The sequence below is a fragment of the Leptonotus elevatus genome, chromosome 20, assembly GCF_054856555.1.
Source record: "Leptonotus elevatus isolate MCC_2025b chromosome 20, RoL_Lele_1.0, whole genome shotgun sequence".
NCBI lineage: Eukaryota > Metazoa > Chordata > Actinopteri > Syngnathiformes > Syngnathidae > Leptonotus > Leptonotus elevatus.
The window spans coordinates 4,630,519-4,645,970 of record NC_141258.1 but is presented as its reverse complement, the minus strand read 5'-3'; the positions used below and the strand labels follow the sequence as shown (position 1 = coordinate 4,645,970).

Genomic DNA, 15,452 nt, shown 5'->3' with positions numbered 1-15,452 from the left:
AATTGAGCCTGGGTCTAAAGGAAAAGAAGTGTGAAATTTGACACATGACACTCACTTCTCCCGCCTTGTTTTGTGTAAGCTGGAGGAATTCAGGTTTTTCTTCTTCTTTTTGGGTCGCTTTTCTGTATAAATGGCACCATGGAATGTGGTATACCTGGTAATTTTCCGTCTCTAGAGGTAGTATCAGAAGTGGGATTGCACCTTTAAAAAAAATCCATAAAAAAAAAAAATCCGGAAATTAGGCAATGTCAGAAGTGTGAAATTTGACACCTGACACTCACTTGTGTCGTTTCGCACAAGCTGACATTTTTCCGGGTCACCGTTCTGTGTGGGGAGTATTGATGCGGAATCGAATCTGTGCCTAATGGAACAGTGGTGTGTATTTTGACACCTGACATTCACTTCTCCCGCTACGTGTTGTAAAAGTCGGAATCTTTCCAGGATTGTGGTTCTTTATAAACAACACAGAATACAGGGAGTACTCAAGTTACATCACAGTGCCGTTCCTACGCTGGCGACGTAACCCGAATTTCGCCTTAAGTCGGATTTCACCGTTAAAGTCAATATTTATATCAAAATACTTTGTACAGTAATTTAAAAAAAACATACGAATATTTCGTGTTTCCGCACGGATATTCATTGCTGACAAACGGCACCTTTTTTGGTTTGCTGTTCCGTATAAACAGTACATGGAATTTAGTTGCCCTGAAGATTTTCCGCCTTCAGAATTGATAAGAGAGTTGCAGTGTAAAGTTGATACACTCACTTCTCGAGCCATATTGTCAAACCGGGCTTTTTTCTTTATAGGGTTGCTCTTCTGTATAAACGGTACAGACAGACTAAGTTAAAAGGTGGACAAAGTCACCCTGGCAATTTTCCATCTTTGCAGGCAGTTCCAGAGGCAGTGTGTGCGGAAATTCTACAATGTCAGGAAGGATGGAAAGGTTAACACCTGACAATCACTTCTGTCACACTGTAGTTGCAAAAGCCTGCATTTCTTTGCCTTTTGTTGTGATACGGAATGGCGGGTACTGGCGGGTGAAGTCAACACATTTTCCGGCTTTCATTCATAAATGAACAGGACCAATGAGAGCTACAGCGAGAAAGACGGATGATCTTTTGAGTGTTCTGTCCATCGCAAGTCTTTTAGGCATTAAAGAGACAGGACGAGAAGTTGTTTTCCTGGCAACCTGTGTTCATTCCTTCCAGATTCTTGTACACACTGAACCTTGCACTCCAAGGTTAATGCTGAAGTGTTGTTTTCAGACGCATATTCCCGGGAAAGCATCGTGTCGACGTCACTAAAAGCTCATGTCTGCGGCTTCTCTCTCTCTCTCTCTGTCTCAGTGAATGTGTAGGCACATGTGCGTACAGAAAAACACACATTCTGTCAAAAAAGGGCGCTGCATTCACTGAACTGTAAAAAAGAGTGTTGCTTTGCTACAAACTGTTGCAAATGCAAAACACAGCATAGAGCGCCCACGTTTCAAGCCTGGCCAGCCACAGGTGAGGGTTAGGTTACAGAAAACAGAAACATCTTTATTAGGCTTACCTTCAAGGTGTCCCAATTCTTTTGTCCACATACTGAATGGGGAGACAAGGGCCTCTCCTATATTTACTTTTCGGGATTGTTGCAGAGGTTTTTTCTTAGAAAACACCGAAGGTTGCTGCAGAACAGTGGAGACGCTGAATTAATATTCACCATGAAAACAGCATGGGCCTCAACATTGAACCCTGTGGAATATCATATAACATTTATTTTACTTAACGAAAACTATTGAAACTAATTAAAATTGAAAAATAATTTTTTACTAAAAAAAATTAATAGGAAGAAGCTTTAAACAAACACAACTAGAAAACTATGTTTTACGTTTACTCCGACTATCTATAATAGCAAAAATATTCTATATTTTTGTCTATGGCAAATAATTTAATAGATGAGTCTTAAGTTTAGTTGACCTCACCCATATTACATTTTTCATTACGTTTAAAAAATAACAAGCGTTTATGTGTTAGGTGATTGGTTATTGGTCGTATTAAAATTAGAGGATGTTAGGGCTGGCAGGTTGTGCATGGAGGAGCTACTTAAGCCCGAACCATGAAATATAGGTGAGAAAATTCGGATTCTCTGTAAATAGGGTATTTATTGGTCCTTTTTAACAAACTTTTTTTTATATCAACTTCCACATTTTGATTTGTGTCATATTTGATACATCTGGTCACAATGCTTTAAATTCGTACATATATAACTGTCAAAAATATAATGATAAACAGACAAGTCAAACATATTATGATTTCCAAAAATCAGAAAGAACATTTTCCATTATTAATATATATAGGAGACTCTCATACTGCCCCCTAATGGATTATCCGTGCAATGCATGTCATCATTTACGTCAGGGTTTTAATAGGGGGAAAAAATATTATACTCATGAAATAGAAGGCTCAAAATGTCTTGTATTTAATGTGATACGTTTGGCTTTATAGGGTTGAAAAGTATACTGTGCCGAGTGTCAATCAAAAGTGAGCATTCTGATCTTTTAGACCCAGCTCTTGTACCAGATTTCCTTTTAGGTGTAGCTAATGCCGCGTACAGCTTTCATCAAATGAGTTTTAAACATCTGCTGGCTGACTGTGTTTTTTGGCCCAGTCGAGGTAAAACTGACGAGATTACAGCGATGATAAAACACACACCCACTACTTGACGGTAAAGTGCGCGCATTCTCATCCGTGTGCTGCCGCCCCTGCAGGATATTTGATCACGGCTGACAAAAGGTGTTCTTCCAAGTGGGGTGCCGAGTATGCAAGGATGCGACAGAGGGAGCTGCCTTGATGCCTCTTAATGGTACAGAGATGTCTTTTTGAAACATTTGCTGCAAGGTTTCTGTGATGCAGAGAGCCCGGGCAAATTGGCCCAGTTGTCGCTAGGCGAGGTGGGCGGGGCTCATGTCACTCATGTTGGATGTCACGGTTGGACAGCTGAGAAATGTCGTTACCAATGCTGCCATCTGCTCTGCTGTCCTCCGCTTTGCTTCGGCGCTAAGCATTGTTAGGTAAATGCACGCTGTTTAATGGCATCCGACGACGAGTTGATGATAATGCTCAGTTGTTATATATGTTTTTTTTTTTTCCAACATTCATTTTTAAAATCTAATTCTAAAAAACATGTATTAGTGTTTTTTTTTTTGGTAATGATTAAAGATGCCAAAATATGGTGCTAAAGCTTTGGCTAATAGGAAAGTAGTAGTGGTGTTGAGGAAGTACATTGACAGGATATTACACAACAGAGAGACTGGGATTTTTGTATGTTGGAAGGAGCTAAGTTTAGCCTGGTTTGTTAAAGGAAGTGATGGAGAATCTTCGCTGCTGGTGTTTATTATTTGACAAATGCAATGTTTTACAGGATATACATACTTTTAAGTTTGCCACCTTCTTTTTATGTCTGACTTGGGAAGCACAAAAGGCGGGTAGAGTAGCCAACATTTTTACTTGAGTAAGAATAGAATACTGTTACCCTCGAATAATACAACCAGAGATGGGCACATCAATTAATTTTGAGCGACAGTCGACTCATTCGTCACTCGTCAACAGTCGGGACACCCTTCCGTCATTGTCAATCCATCTATATTTCAAGCCAAACCGCATTGTAATTGTCAATCTGTCATTCCCCAGCGAAATATGCATCCTTCGATGTTTCCATCATTCGTCAGCAAAACGGGCGTCCGTCATTGATCTGAATATGACTGAACTAAAACTCAACTCAACATTATTTATAGTAAAAAGTAGTCGTCCTAATAATTACTTGAGTAAAAGTAAGGAAGAATTCAGTGAAAAAAAACCCTACTCATGTTCTAAGTTGACTTCCTGTGGGCTCAAATATATAACAAAAACACTCGTCATTGCATTAAAAATGATCTGACAAGTACAATACAGTATATCCAAAAAGTGGAAAAATGGAACTGTAGCTCGTTACTACCCATGTCTTGTAAATGTTGTCTTGTTGAACAATGAAACCAGGAAACAACCCCCCAGGTAGTCATTTGGCGCATGTAAGAATGTAACCTATAGCTCTCTTGGTGATTAACATCAGCGCTGCCGAATGGATGAAGTGACACTTCCTAACGTAGGCGGACAGGCGGTGCTCTTGGGCGAAGATGATGATGTGGGTGGTGGTTCCCGGGGACGTAGACTGCATCAGGTTGTGGTTACCTTGTGTGAAATGTCACTTTGCGTAACCAAATGAGCCCACGCTTACCTGCCGTGATCCCAGATCCGGGTAGCTCGTGCGCGAAAGCTCTCAAGCACATAAATTGACGGGTGCAGCAGAAAACGGGTGTTCTTTGAATCACAAATGAGCCTTCCCAATGCGGCACAGCCTCGGTGACTCACTGGCCAATTTATTCAGCCAGTCAAACTCAATCGCGTCTGGCCTCGAAATGCTTTGAGTGACTGTCCGGCAATGCGCGCGGCATCAAGTCTAGTGAATTACCTGCAGAGCAACAAAAGTGTTTGTTTAATGTCCAGCTCTTCATTAAGTCTCCGGTGGCGTTTTGTGTGTGTGTAAAAGTCTCGTAAACAAGCCTCGGTATCATTTAATGCGCCGACTTCATTTCTTATAAATAGGACGGCGGTCAGAAGGCTACCACCTCTGGCCAATTAAGGAGGAAAATTTACAACAAACATCCTAAAGTCACTATCTAACAGTGAAGTCAGTCCATGCATTATTAAGAAAGTGGTTGAATAATACATAAAGGCTGGTGTTTCCCAAATTATTCTTGTACTGGGTTTGGCCTGCAGCTGGAATTAATGAGACGGCGGCGAATGCTTTCAACAAGGAAGCAGGTAACACGGGTCATGAGCATTCTAAGACCAGATACATTCCAAATGTTTATTCAATCGCAGGGAAGTTGCAGAAGTGTAACGTCAGCATATCGTGCAAGACTTGAGCAACGTTTGGTAACCAGTGACAGGCAAAAGGAGGAGCCAAAGGGGCGAAGTCCGCGGGTATCTTGACAAGTGGTGATATATTGATATATCAAAGCTGATAGGGAATTAAGTGCACGAGTCTTCCGACGGACATTCAACTTCACGACTTCCCTTAATCTCAAGCAACAATTTCAATATGGAATTTCTCGTCCGCCCACCTATTTGTTTACAACCTGTTGTTACCGTCTGACATTTCTCGTCCACACCATCACTACCCGTCCCGTTCACGACTGGAGGGGCATCGTTGTAAACATTGTTGTTTACACTTCTCTACAATGTCTGCAACAAGAGTTGTACGTTCCTTGGAAACAATATCGTTAAAGGCTACCTTCAAGAAATATGATTTTCTCGGTTGCACATCCACAGCGTTTATACTAACCCGAGACGAGACCCTCCGTTGAGTGATACGAAGAGATAAAACTCCCATCAATAAGTCGATGGAGGTCAGCTCGGTGGGTGTGTGTGTGGGTGGGTGGGAAACGGTCAGCTAATCAAGTAAAGTAAGTCCAAGTATCTGCTCTTTGAGGCATTAAAGCAAACAAATGAAGCGCGAAGGACATAGTGATAAACCTCTACCTAGTTGAGGGGGAAATGAAAGGCACTCCTGGGATTTAAACGGCACACTTTTTTTTTTTTTTACCGCAATGGCAGGAGCGTATCCGTTTATAAAGGAAATCCAAGCATGAAAAAATTAGACAAGAAAATATTTCAACAATGTCACGTAGGATCTAAAGCTGCCGTTCCACTTTGAGGGCTACATCCCAGGGAATCATCAACATTTGATAGATAGCGGATTTCCCTAACCATCGGTTGTGAGCTGCTCGGCTGGTGTTTTGGTGCCATTTACAAACACACAGCGTGAAACTGACTGAGCCTCGCCGCGTACGAGTTGACTAAGCCAACCTTTTCAAAAAGAAAATGTGCTGACAAGAACGAGGCCAGCCTGGAAGAGGAGAGAACGTGCACAAAGGGACGTTGTCAGAAACACCCGTCGGCATGTCAGGGCTTCAGTGAGGAGTTGCACCACGGCATCTCTAGCACTTCGTTTAAATTGAGCCAGATACAGATCAGTTCAATATGGTGATACTCCCAAAAAGTACGATTGATTGATTGATTGAACTTTAAAGGTAACTACAACTTGTTTGTGATTTACTAAGTGTCTCTTCTAAGCAACATAGTCGGCGTGTTTGATGTAAACCAGGGTCAACCGAACACAGCCAAGGCATGTACACGTATACCTCTGTATCATTGGCTGCTACTGCCATAAAAGGTGAGCGACTCATAGTATGGCCCCCATCATCCCCTGTCCTCAACCATGCTGAAAACTCTTGTAGCATCCGCAAACAAGATCGATAAAGGTGGGAGACGGTTCACAAACAGCAGCTCTGCCAGACTGTTCTGACATTCAGAATCCAAGCAGAAATTCTCTAAAAACTCACAAGTTCAGTGAGTTCAAATGTAAAACTGCAATTCTTTGTAAAACTGTAACCTTACCTGTTAAGAATTGTTTGATTGAAAGAGCTTTTCATTTCATGAAATGTGACCTCGCAATGCTGCATTTTCAACAAATGGCTGTTTTCAGTTCTTTATAGCCTAGAAATGTTTTGAAACTTGTTATCATTGGGAGGTTTGTTAAAAATTATATTGACTGTCATTTGCATCGACTATTAAGGAAAATCCAAGACGAATATTGTTACATGATAAATTGGAATGCCTTGTGTGGCTAAATAATGCCATATGCGTTGGTTGGGAATGCTGAAAAGCTGAATGCTATTAGCTGAATCCTAAGATTTTAATGCATGTGCTTAAATCATTTCAATGAAATGATAACCAATTTCCTGATATGATAGTCAGTTGGTATACATGTTATATACTTAGCATAAAGACCATTTGCAATGTACAGACAAACCTGCAACCTCCTGGTTACTGAACAATGCCCCTTACCAACGAGCCCCACAGAGCAGTATCAGACAACTGGCAATGATGATCAGTTGTATGTATGGAAGTGGGCGTGGAAAGTGGGACTTTGCAAAAGTTCAATGTCAGTCCCATTGAAAATGAATGGGGAAAAGTTGATATTTAACATTAAATTGTGCGAATACTGTAAGTAATGTGGAATCAGACGATATATACTCCAGGAGGCGGGAAATTTTTGAAGCAAGAAATATTATGTGGGTGTTGTTTCACGGCAAATGCGAAAGTCCATTTAAGACTAAGTAAGAAAAAGGAAAGCTGTTGGGCTTGTCCAGGAAGTCTTGACCAAGCGTTCACAAGGCTAAAACCGACCCTTTCTTTGGCTAACAAGCTCTCATCCACTGGAAAGCAAATAGAAAAGACAAAAGCAAACAAGGTCTTCTAGATTTTTCTTCCTAAAGCATCGGTCCCACAGGATTTAGAATTCCCTTGGATGCAGCCAGGCGGAGAAGCGTGGTCCCCACAGACCAGTTCTCTGAAAGCTAATGGTCAAAGGTTGAACGTTATGACACCCAGAAAAATGGTTGCCTTCACGCAACGATGGATGAACCGAGCTCGGCATTCGGGCGCCGCAAAGCCTCCTGAGATGATGATATTAATTATCCGGCCGCTGTCTCCATGAGAAGACAATAGCCTGGTGAGAAACCTGCCGCTTAGTCCACTGTGACTTGGGACAAAGGAGCAGAAATAGATGTCCAGTGACAAAAAACAATCCCCGAGTCAGGTGGAGTTCTTTGTTAGGGTATTCATGGGGCGGCAATGGGATTAAGCTTCTTATTGGACCACGTTTAGAAACGAGTGAACCCCGTTAAGCATAATCCAATTTTACAGAATTGGATCCTAAGAATGCATTTCACCCTTTATGCTTTATGAAGGAAATCACGGGAAGGATGAGAGGAATTATTTCCATTATTACCGCACAGGATAGACTTTTCTCCTACACTGTGAATCAGTGGATGGTACGGTCGCCAAAACACTCTTGTATATGACATGCTGCTATCAAGTACAAACTGGAGTGAAATGTACGCTCGAGTATGACTATAATTGGAGTTAATTGTCACAATTTGAGCGAATCCTTTTATGGTATCCTTGGGATGAATCAAAAACTTTGAACCGGATAACTTGGGGGCAGATGTGCGGTAAAGTCAAGTCTTATAACCGCAATGACCCTTTTCAATAAACTACAGCCATGCAGTAAAACCTTGAAGCTGCAAAAAAAATGGCCTTGTGTCAATATAGCAAACTGCTCCCTCAAATGGCTGATTCAGGTTCCTGAGAAAATTCTGTTTAGCTCTTCCTGTTATTTGGGTCAACAAAGGGAACTTATCCCTCGTGGTGTTGTATATTACGAGACTGTTATGTGAGGTGAGTCAGACACTAGGGAGAGATACTTTTTTTTTTTCAATACACTGTTCACTTGTTTCTCTCTCAGTACTCAGATAAACAATATTCTTTACGACGCGTCGGAATCAGCTACTTTGTTTCTTCATCCAGAAATTTCCACAAACTGGAGTGAATTATATCTCAGTGAGTCATTTTATGGCGTAATCGGGAGCAGCCTTCGTCTCGCTTCAGCGCCACAGTGATGGCGATGCGCATCCCTCATCTCTGTGTTTGTCGAGTGATTGACTGGGATAGACTCCAGCGTCTGTGACCCCCCGAACGGTTATAGAACTCAACGGATGGATGGAAGATATGTTTCTAATAAATGTGGAAATATGTAATGCCAATGAATACAAAAAAAAACCCAACTGTCGTCATGCTGAAGAAAAGCCCCAAAAGATACACAAGTCCGACGAAATCGTTGTTCCCCTGAGATGCCCGACTACATACACCCGCGGGTACTAAGAACGGACTATAAATGTGATTCAGACTCCGACGGGAGTTGCCGTCATCGAAGTGAAGCCAACACCGAAAGCTCTTTTTGATGTGTCCTCATCCTGTCGGTCTTGGGGTAAACACAGCATGATAGCGGAGTCGTGGGCAGGATGCAGAGGGCAAGAAGTCATCCATTATTCACTAAAAGCCGCATCTTCATGCCCTGGATGCACACTGGTGTGGAACAAGGCTCCGGCTGAGAGGCAGCCAGGCCTTTGGAGGCCTCCTCCGCTGATTTCTAGACAGGACACGCTGGACATGCCGAGAGATTGAAGCCATTATGGGAGGCACCCTGGCAATGGACCTGACAAAATGATTTCCCGCTTTGATGGGATGAACTTTACCTGACATTAATGTGGATTAATCAGGGTTGGAGACCTGATTGTCTTCCATAGAGTTAATTCTAGACTTTCCCTTTTGGCCCCATAGGCACCAGCTACCCAAGGCCTGTCCCATAAATTACATTCAGCTGGAAATACTCAGTTGCGTTTAGATCCGCATGCGTCTCCACAGGCAGCACAATTAGGATTTCCTGCTGCTCTTTGTTCATTTGTCAAACTAGACTCTTTGATATGCATTGTTTAAATGATTGAACCGCCTGTGTCTCCTTCTAACATGGATTTGACATAATTAGAGCTCACAATTTGAATAAATGTGACTATGTGGAAACATCAGATCAAGAACAGACTCAGTCTGACAGCCTCTTTAGTTTAAAAGCAACTTGTGAGTGGAAATGCATATGGAGAATCATCTGTAAATTGCACAAGACGTTGAACACCGTGGGTCAGAATCAATTCGTTGTTTGAGTTGATTTGGGTTGCCGGTGGGTTGAAGCCTAGTCGAGCTGACTTTGGACAACTTAAATTTAGTATTCAATTAATCTTAGCATGCCTGTACTACCCCCCCTAAAAAAAAAACAGTCTAAGAAGTGTGGGCTAGATGTTTTTAACCAACCTCAGATCTGCCGGCTTGTGCTCATCTGTGAGAATACCAACACTGGATCTAACCTGCCTTTGTGCAGAATTGTGCCGCTCAGGATTTACATTGCTCACCAAAATAGGCAGCTTTATTATTTATTACAAAAGTAGCTGGCTAAAATTACTAAAAGACTGCACCATAATTAGCTTATTGCATTTGCATGCAGCATAACAGCTACATGCTGCTTCACCAGGTTTGTTTTGAAACCTGCGCTCTAATAATTGACCCGAGTCTGCAGACCTCAGAGCCCTACTAAAATTGAAAAAAGAGCCTTTAATGTTATTTACTCAAGGGAGGTCTGACCACCCCCAAGGCCAATAAACCTAAAGCTCTGTTGATCATTGCATCGCTGATGAATATCTCAATGATGACAAACCAACAAACATCTCAAGTTTTTTTAACGGGCACTTTTTTTTTCCGAATGTCTACTAAATCCCCTTGAGATGAGATATTTACTGTAAATAAAAACACTGTGCATATGCAAATGATTTCTGGGAGTTAAAGACTTTGATAAAATTGCATAATTTTGGGGTCAATTGCGGGGGAATGATGCCTTTGAGGTGGATTATCGCGTCGCCACAAGCGGTTGATGTTTACGAAAGGACCACGCCATTGGATCGGAGCCAACACTCGGTTCGGAATCTTCGCTTTCTCCGCCCACTCTGACCTAACTTTCTTCCTCCCCCTCTTATCTCCCCCAACTTTCTCGTCTCAGCACTCGCGTTATACACTCGCTAAGGCTAATTATTGCAGTGTTCCTCTCCCCCAACCGCCGCCACCTCTCCTCATATTCTCCTGTGCATAAAGATTCCCTTTACTTCCCTTAACTTCCTCCACGCCTCTGCTTTCATATGTAACAGCAAAATCAATCTAACAAGAAAGCACAAGTGGAGTGTTTTTTTTTTAATATGTCTGCCATCAACCATCTTATCGCCGGTGCTCATTTCCAATTTGTGAGAAGCGTAGCTTGTTGTCAAAGACAGTCAGGTATATCCGCCGAGGTCTAACTTCCCGCCTAAAAAAACAAAACAAAAAACACAAGCCTGTTTTTCTGTGTTTTTGTGTTTGGGGTGTGACAGCAAAATAAATGATGCACTCAGCAAAGGATGACAGAGAAGATGTAACAGCATGGCAATGTGTTTGCCTGGATTGCACATGAGATTAGCCGCGTCGCAACTTTTGTTGTGCTTGCAAACTTTTGATGTTGAGCTGTGTGAATGAAGACATTATTATTTCATGTAATGCTGAAAATCGAGCATTCATACTTGTTACTTAACATGCATTTTCTCGTTATGTGAATCTCGGGTGTTGCCCTATTGAAAAAAGACTTCCTTTTTTCTGAATGCTGAGAATCAATTAGACTATCTGAAACATTTGTTTTCTTGTGATTGTGTGAATGCTGAGAAAATTGTTTGTTCTAATTCAGTTTTGCGCCGATTGTGGGGTGTGTGAAAATACTGACACTTAAGTGTATTAAACCTTTTTTCTTGCCTTAGTGTTGCAAGGACTCTTTTTACTTTGAGAATGCTGAGAGTTTAATACATTGTTTGGTAGTGTACTGTATTAAGGAACATCACTTAGCCTATTCTTCAAGGACTCACCCTGAAAATGATTTATTTTTCTTGAGTCTAGCATTCACACGCATGCTGCTGTATGTTCAAAGAATTTTGTTTTGGTATTGTGGGAATGCTGAGAGTCAAGCACTCACACTCAACCTGCTGTGCACAAAAGTAATATCTTTCTTTTTGTACTGTGGGAATGCTGAGAGTCAAGCACTCATTTTGCTGTCATGAATGATCAATTTCAGTTTACTTAATGTGAATGCTGAGGATCAATTGCGACTTTTCTTCTTACTTTGAGATTGCTTATGCTTGAGCATTCACATGATATATTTTTGATGCATAGTAGCATACTTAGTCAAACATTCGCTCCACTGGAGTGTATTAAAGAACTGGGTCAAAATATTTTTCTTCGTATTTGGAGAATGCTGAGAGTCTAGCATTCACTCTACTGCTGTAAGTTAATTATAAAGTACACTAAAGTTCACGATGTTGGGAATGCTGAGACTCAAACATTGACACTCATGCTGCTGTGCATCAAAAGAAAATTTTTCTTTTCTGAATTGCAATGCTGAGAGTCAAGTGTTTTCTCTGTCAAAACTGTTGCGAAAATGCTGAGAGTCAAGCATTCACTCTACTGGTGTGTTTTTCTTTGCATTTGGAAAATGCCGAGAGTTAATCATTTATTCTGCTGTTGTCAGTAAGTATGTTGTGAATGCTGAGACTCAATCATTCACACTCATGCTGCTGTGCAGTCAAACATTCACTCTGGTGGTGTGAGCTAAACAAATTTTCTTTCTTCTTAAGGTGTGAATGCTGAGAATCAACCATTTGCCTCCGAAATGTTTTTTTCGTCTTCTTACTGAGAACATGCCGTTTGTCCATTTATCTTTGCACTACTGTTGAAAGTGCTGAGAGACAAGCAACCAGACTCACGTTGTGCTGCAACATTTTCCTGTTATTTTGGATTTTTTTTCTACAAAAGAAACATCTGTGCGTCAATGTTGTTAGTTGCCCTGCCACTAGGGGGCCTACCTGTATTGCATCTGGGTCTTGCTAGGATTTGCCGTCATGCAGTTGGTAACATTTTGTTACAGCTGGGTGACACAAATGATTTGGAGTTCGTCGATGCTGCGTACTTTCATGTCCATACGTCACAAACATCACACCTGCAGCCATGCAGCTTTAATTAACGATATAACTCGAGGGTGTTTTTTTTCCCCCCCCACTACTCAGATGTCTGTCGCTAAAACAACGGCGATCCCTCGCGAACATCAAAATAAGTCTCAACTTAAAGTCGGACTCCAAGTCGTTCCAAAATTCTGATGCTGCTGTTTGGTTTGGTTTGCTCTGTGCAAGCCTGGCGCCTCCCTCCTCATCCTCTCTCTCCCTCCATCCCTCCCCTCCCTGGGGTGTGTCTGTGCCTCTCCATGCAGCGTGAGAGTGTATGCGTACATGTGTGTGTGTGTGCGCCGCCGCTCTCGCCGCCTCCCTCCCTTCCTTCCTTCCTTCTGCCTCCCATCTGCATCTGCTGCAGAGCTTAGCCAACACGCATCTCAAACACGCTTCATCATCATCATCATCATCATCTTTTTTTTTCTTTCTTTTTTTCACGAAGGCATGGAGACGGGACATTCGCCAACCGTCACTTTTCGAGTGTTGAGGACGGCGGCCGGGACGCGCAGGGACGCATCGCTGGATTGAGCCAGCTGTCCGTCTCAGCCTCCAGGAACCGCCGCATCGTTTTTTTTTCTATTTTTTTTTCTTCCCGTCTCCCAACCCCTCCTCTCCTCTTCATCTCCCATTCTGGTGCTTGCGCCACTGTGGGAATGCGGCGGAGGTGAACCGGTCGTAAAGGTGTCTGCCAATTCCGGCGCCAGGAGCGGAGCTATTCGCAGAGGAGAGCGACGGGCTGCAGGCGGTCGGACACCCACCAACCGAGCCCCCCTACCCCGGGGAACCTTACCCAACTGTCACTCCAGGAAAAAGTGCAGCCGGCGGATCAGCTTCATAGTGGATTACGAAAAAAAAAGTGTTGGATGCAAACTTGAACTTGGAGGATTGAGCGAAGGAGGAGACGACACTTTTCTTATCTTGAAGCGACGGCGAGTGGAAATCCACCCTCACATGGATTTACAGCTCTGATCTCCACCACCGTTTTTTTTTTTAACAAGGGAGTGAAGCATCTTGGGATTTATCATTGCTTTGTCTGAGGCGCCCCCCCTCACCCTTTTTTCCCCCTCCCTCCATCTCACCTGTGCATAACCTGTGAGCTTGTGTGTGTCCCTGTGCATGTGTGTGTTTGCTCCCTCGTCCGCCAGAGGGAGTGCAGGTTGTGTATCTCGTGTCTGCATGTGAGTGCTGTGCCAGCGTTTAATTAGTTCCATGACTGTGCGTGAGTGTTAGATGTGCTAGAGTAGAGCTGTAAAGGCGTGTGCATGCATGTGCGTGTGTATATAAATCGATACGTTGAGATGTGTATATAGGCTTGCCCTGTGTGTGTGTGTGTGTGTGTATGTGTAAAATGTGCCGCTTTCTTCCTCCGCCATCCGTTCCTTCTATACGCCCCTTGATCTTTTGCCAACCTGTTTGACCTCCAAAAGCTCCCCGAGAGACCAAAAGCAGGATGAGTGAGCACTCTGGCGCGAGCACTCTGGCGGCCATGACGCTGGAGGAGCCGGGGGCGGAGCAGGCGTCCCCCCGAGCCCCGGGCCCTTTCCGCTGCGGCCCCTGCGCTGTGTGGCCTCGCCAGCAGACCTGGCTGTGCGCCGTGCCCTTGGTGATGGGTTTTGTGGGCCTAGGCCTCAGTCTCATGTTGCTCAAATGGATTGTGGTGGGATCAGTCCAAGACTATGTCCCCACAGACTTGGTGGATCCTAAAGGGAGCATGGGACAGGACCCGATATTCCTCTCCAAACCTAGTGCCATGCCCAAGGGGCCGGACATTTCCACCGCCACCACGTCAGCCGCCTCGACCACGGCGATGGTTTCCACGACAACGCCACTAGCCGCCGACGGGACCGCCCCGGCGCCGAGAACTCGATCCGGACCGCCGGCCAACCACTCGGCCAACGGTAGCGCTGCCAGTGGCGAAGGCAACAGAGCGCCACACCTCCACAACCGCGTTGGCACTCGTGTCGGTGGAACTGCGGTGACGACGTCCACCACCCGCGCACCCCGACTCACGCCGCCGTCCGGCGGGAAGGAAGTGACCCCTCGCAGCACGGTCAGGAAAGGAAGTGGCGTCGTCGGTGGGCGTAACGGAGCAGGCCACTCAAAGCCGGGACAGACCTCATCCACAACTGGGACCTCCACAACCTCCAGCACTACCACCACCACTGTAAGGATCACCACTAAGGTCCAGACGACCACCTCTCAGCCCGCCGCCCCTCCAGTGAAGCCAACTGCTCGCTGGACTCACGGGCGTCAAGGAAAGGCTCCGGCAACTCGACCGCACCATCGCTTCCGAACACGTGAGTTACTGGTTTTACAGAATCGCTTTTAAGTTGAGAGCCGATCTCACTGGTCTGGGGACTAGTTGGTGACCTCAAATAGACGTCTCTCAACCGTGACATCTTCTGGAGACTGGTTGGGTCACCAGGGAGTTGTTGTAAATTCAAAGACATTCAGTTTTTTTTTTTTCCTGAGGCCTCTAGGAGACTTTTGAAAGTCTCCAGCAGATTTCAGAGACGTTGCGGAGACTAATTCTGTCAGCAACTATGGAGACGTCTATACGAGGTCTCTGCACCAATTTTTTTTCTGGAGACCTCTTGGAGACTTTTTCAGGTCTCGCAAGTTTCAGAGATGTCACAGAGTCTAATTCTGTCGTGACTTTGGAAACATCTGCACAAGGCCTCTGCGCCATTTTTCCCCAGAGACCTCTTAGATGTTTTCAAGTCTCCAGCAGGTTTCAGAGACATCGTGGAGACTAATTCTGTCCACTACTGTGGAAACGTCTGCACGAGGCCTCTGCACCATTTTTCTATAGACCTCTTGGAGACTTTGTAGAGTCTCCAGCAGTTTTCAGAGACGTCACGAAGACTAATTCTGTTTCCGACTGTAGAGACATCTGTGTGA

General features: G+C 43.9%; 1 protein-coding gene across 5 annotated transcripts in view; it reads left to right on the top strand.

Annotated features, from left to right (window-relative positions):
* The window catches only part of nrg3b (neuregulin 3b), a 251,507-nt gene that overhangs the window by 53,691 nt on the left and 182,364 nt on the right, over positions 1 to 15,452 (top strand). For 4 of the 5 annotated variants that reach the window (XM_086064515.1, XM_086064514.1, XM_086064513.1 and 1 more), the window contains one exon: positions 12,994 to 14,848. In XM_086064515.1, coding sequence (XP_085920641.1) covers positions 14,002 to 14,848 — 847 coding nt within the window. In that variant the 5' untranslated portion in view covers positions 12,994 to 14,001. Of the gene's footprint in view, positions 1 to 12,823; positions 14,849 to 15,452 lie in introns of those variants that run through there. The other variant, XM_086064516.1, reaches the window with a different exon arrangement.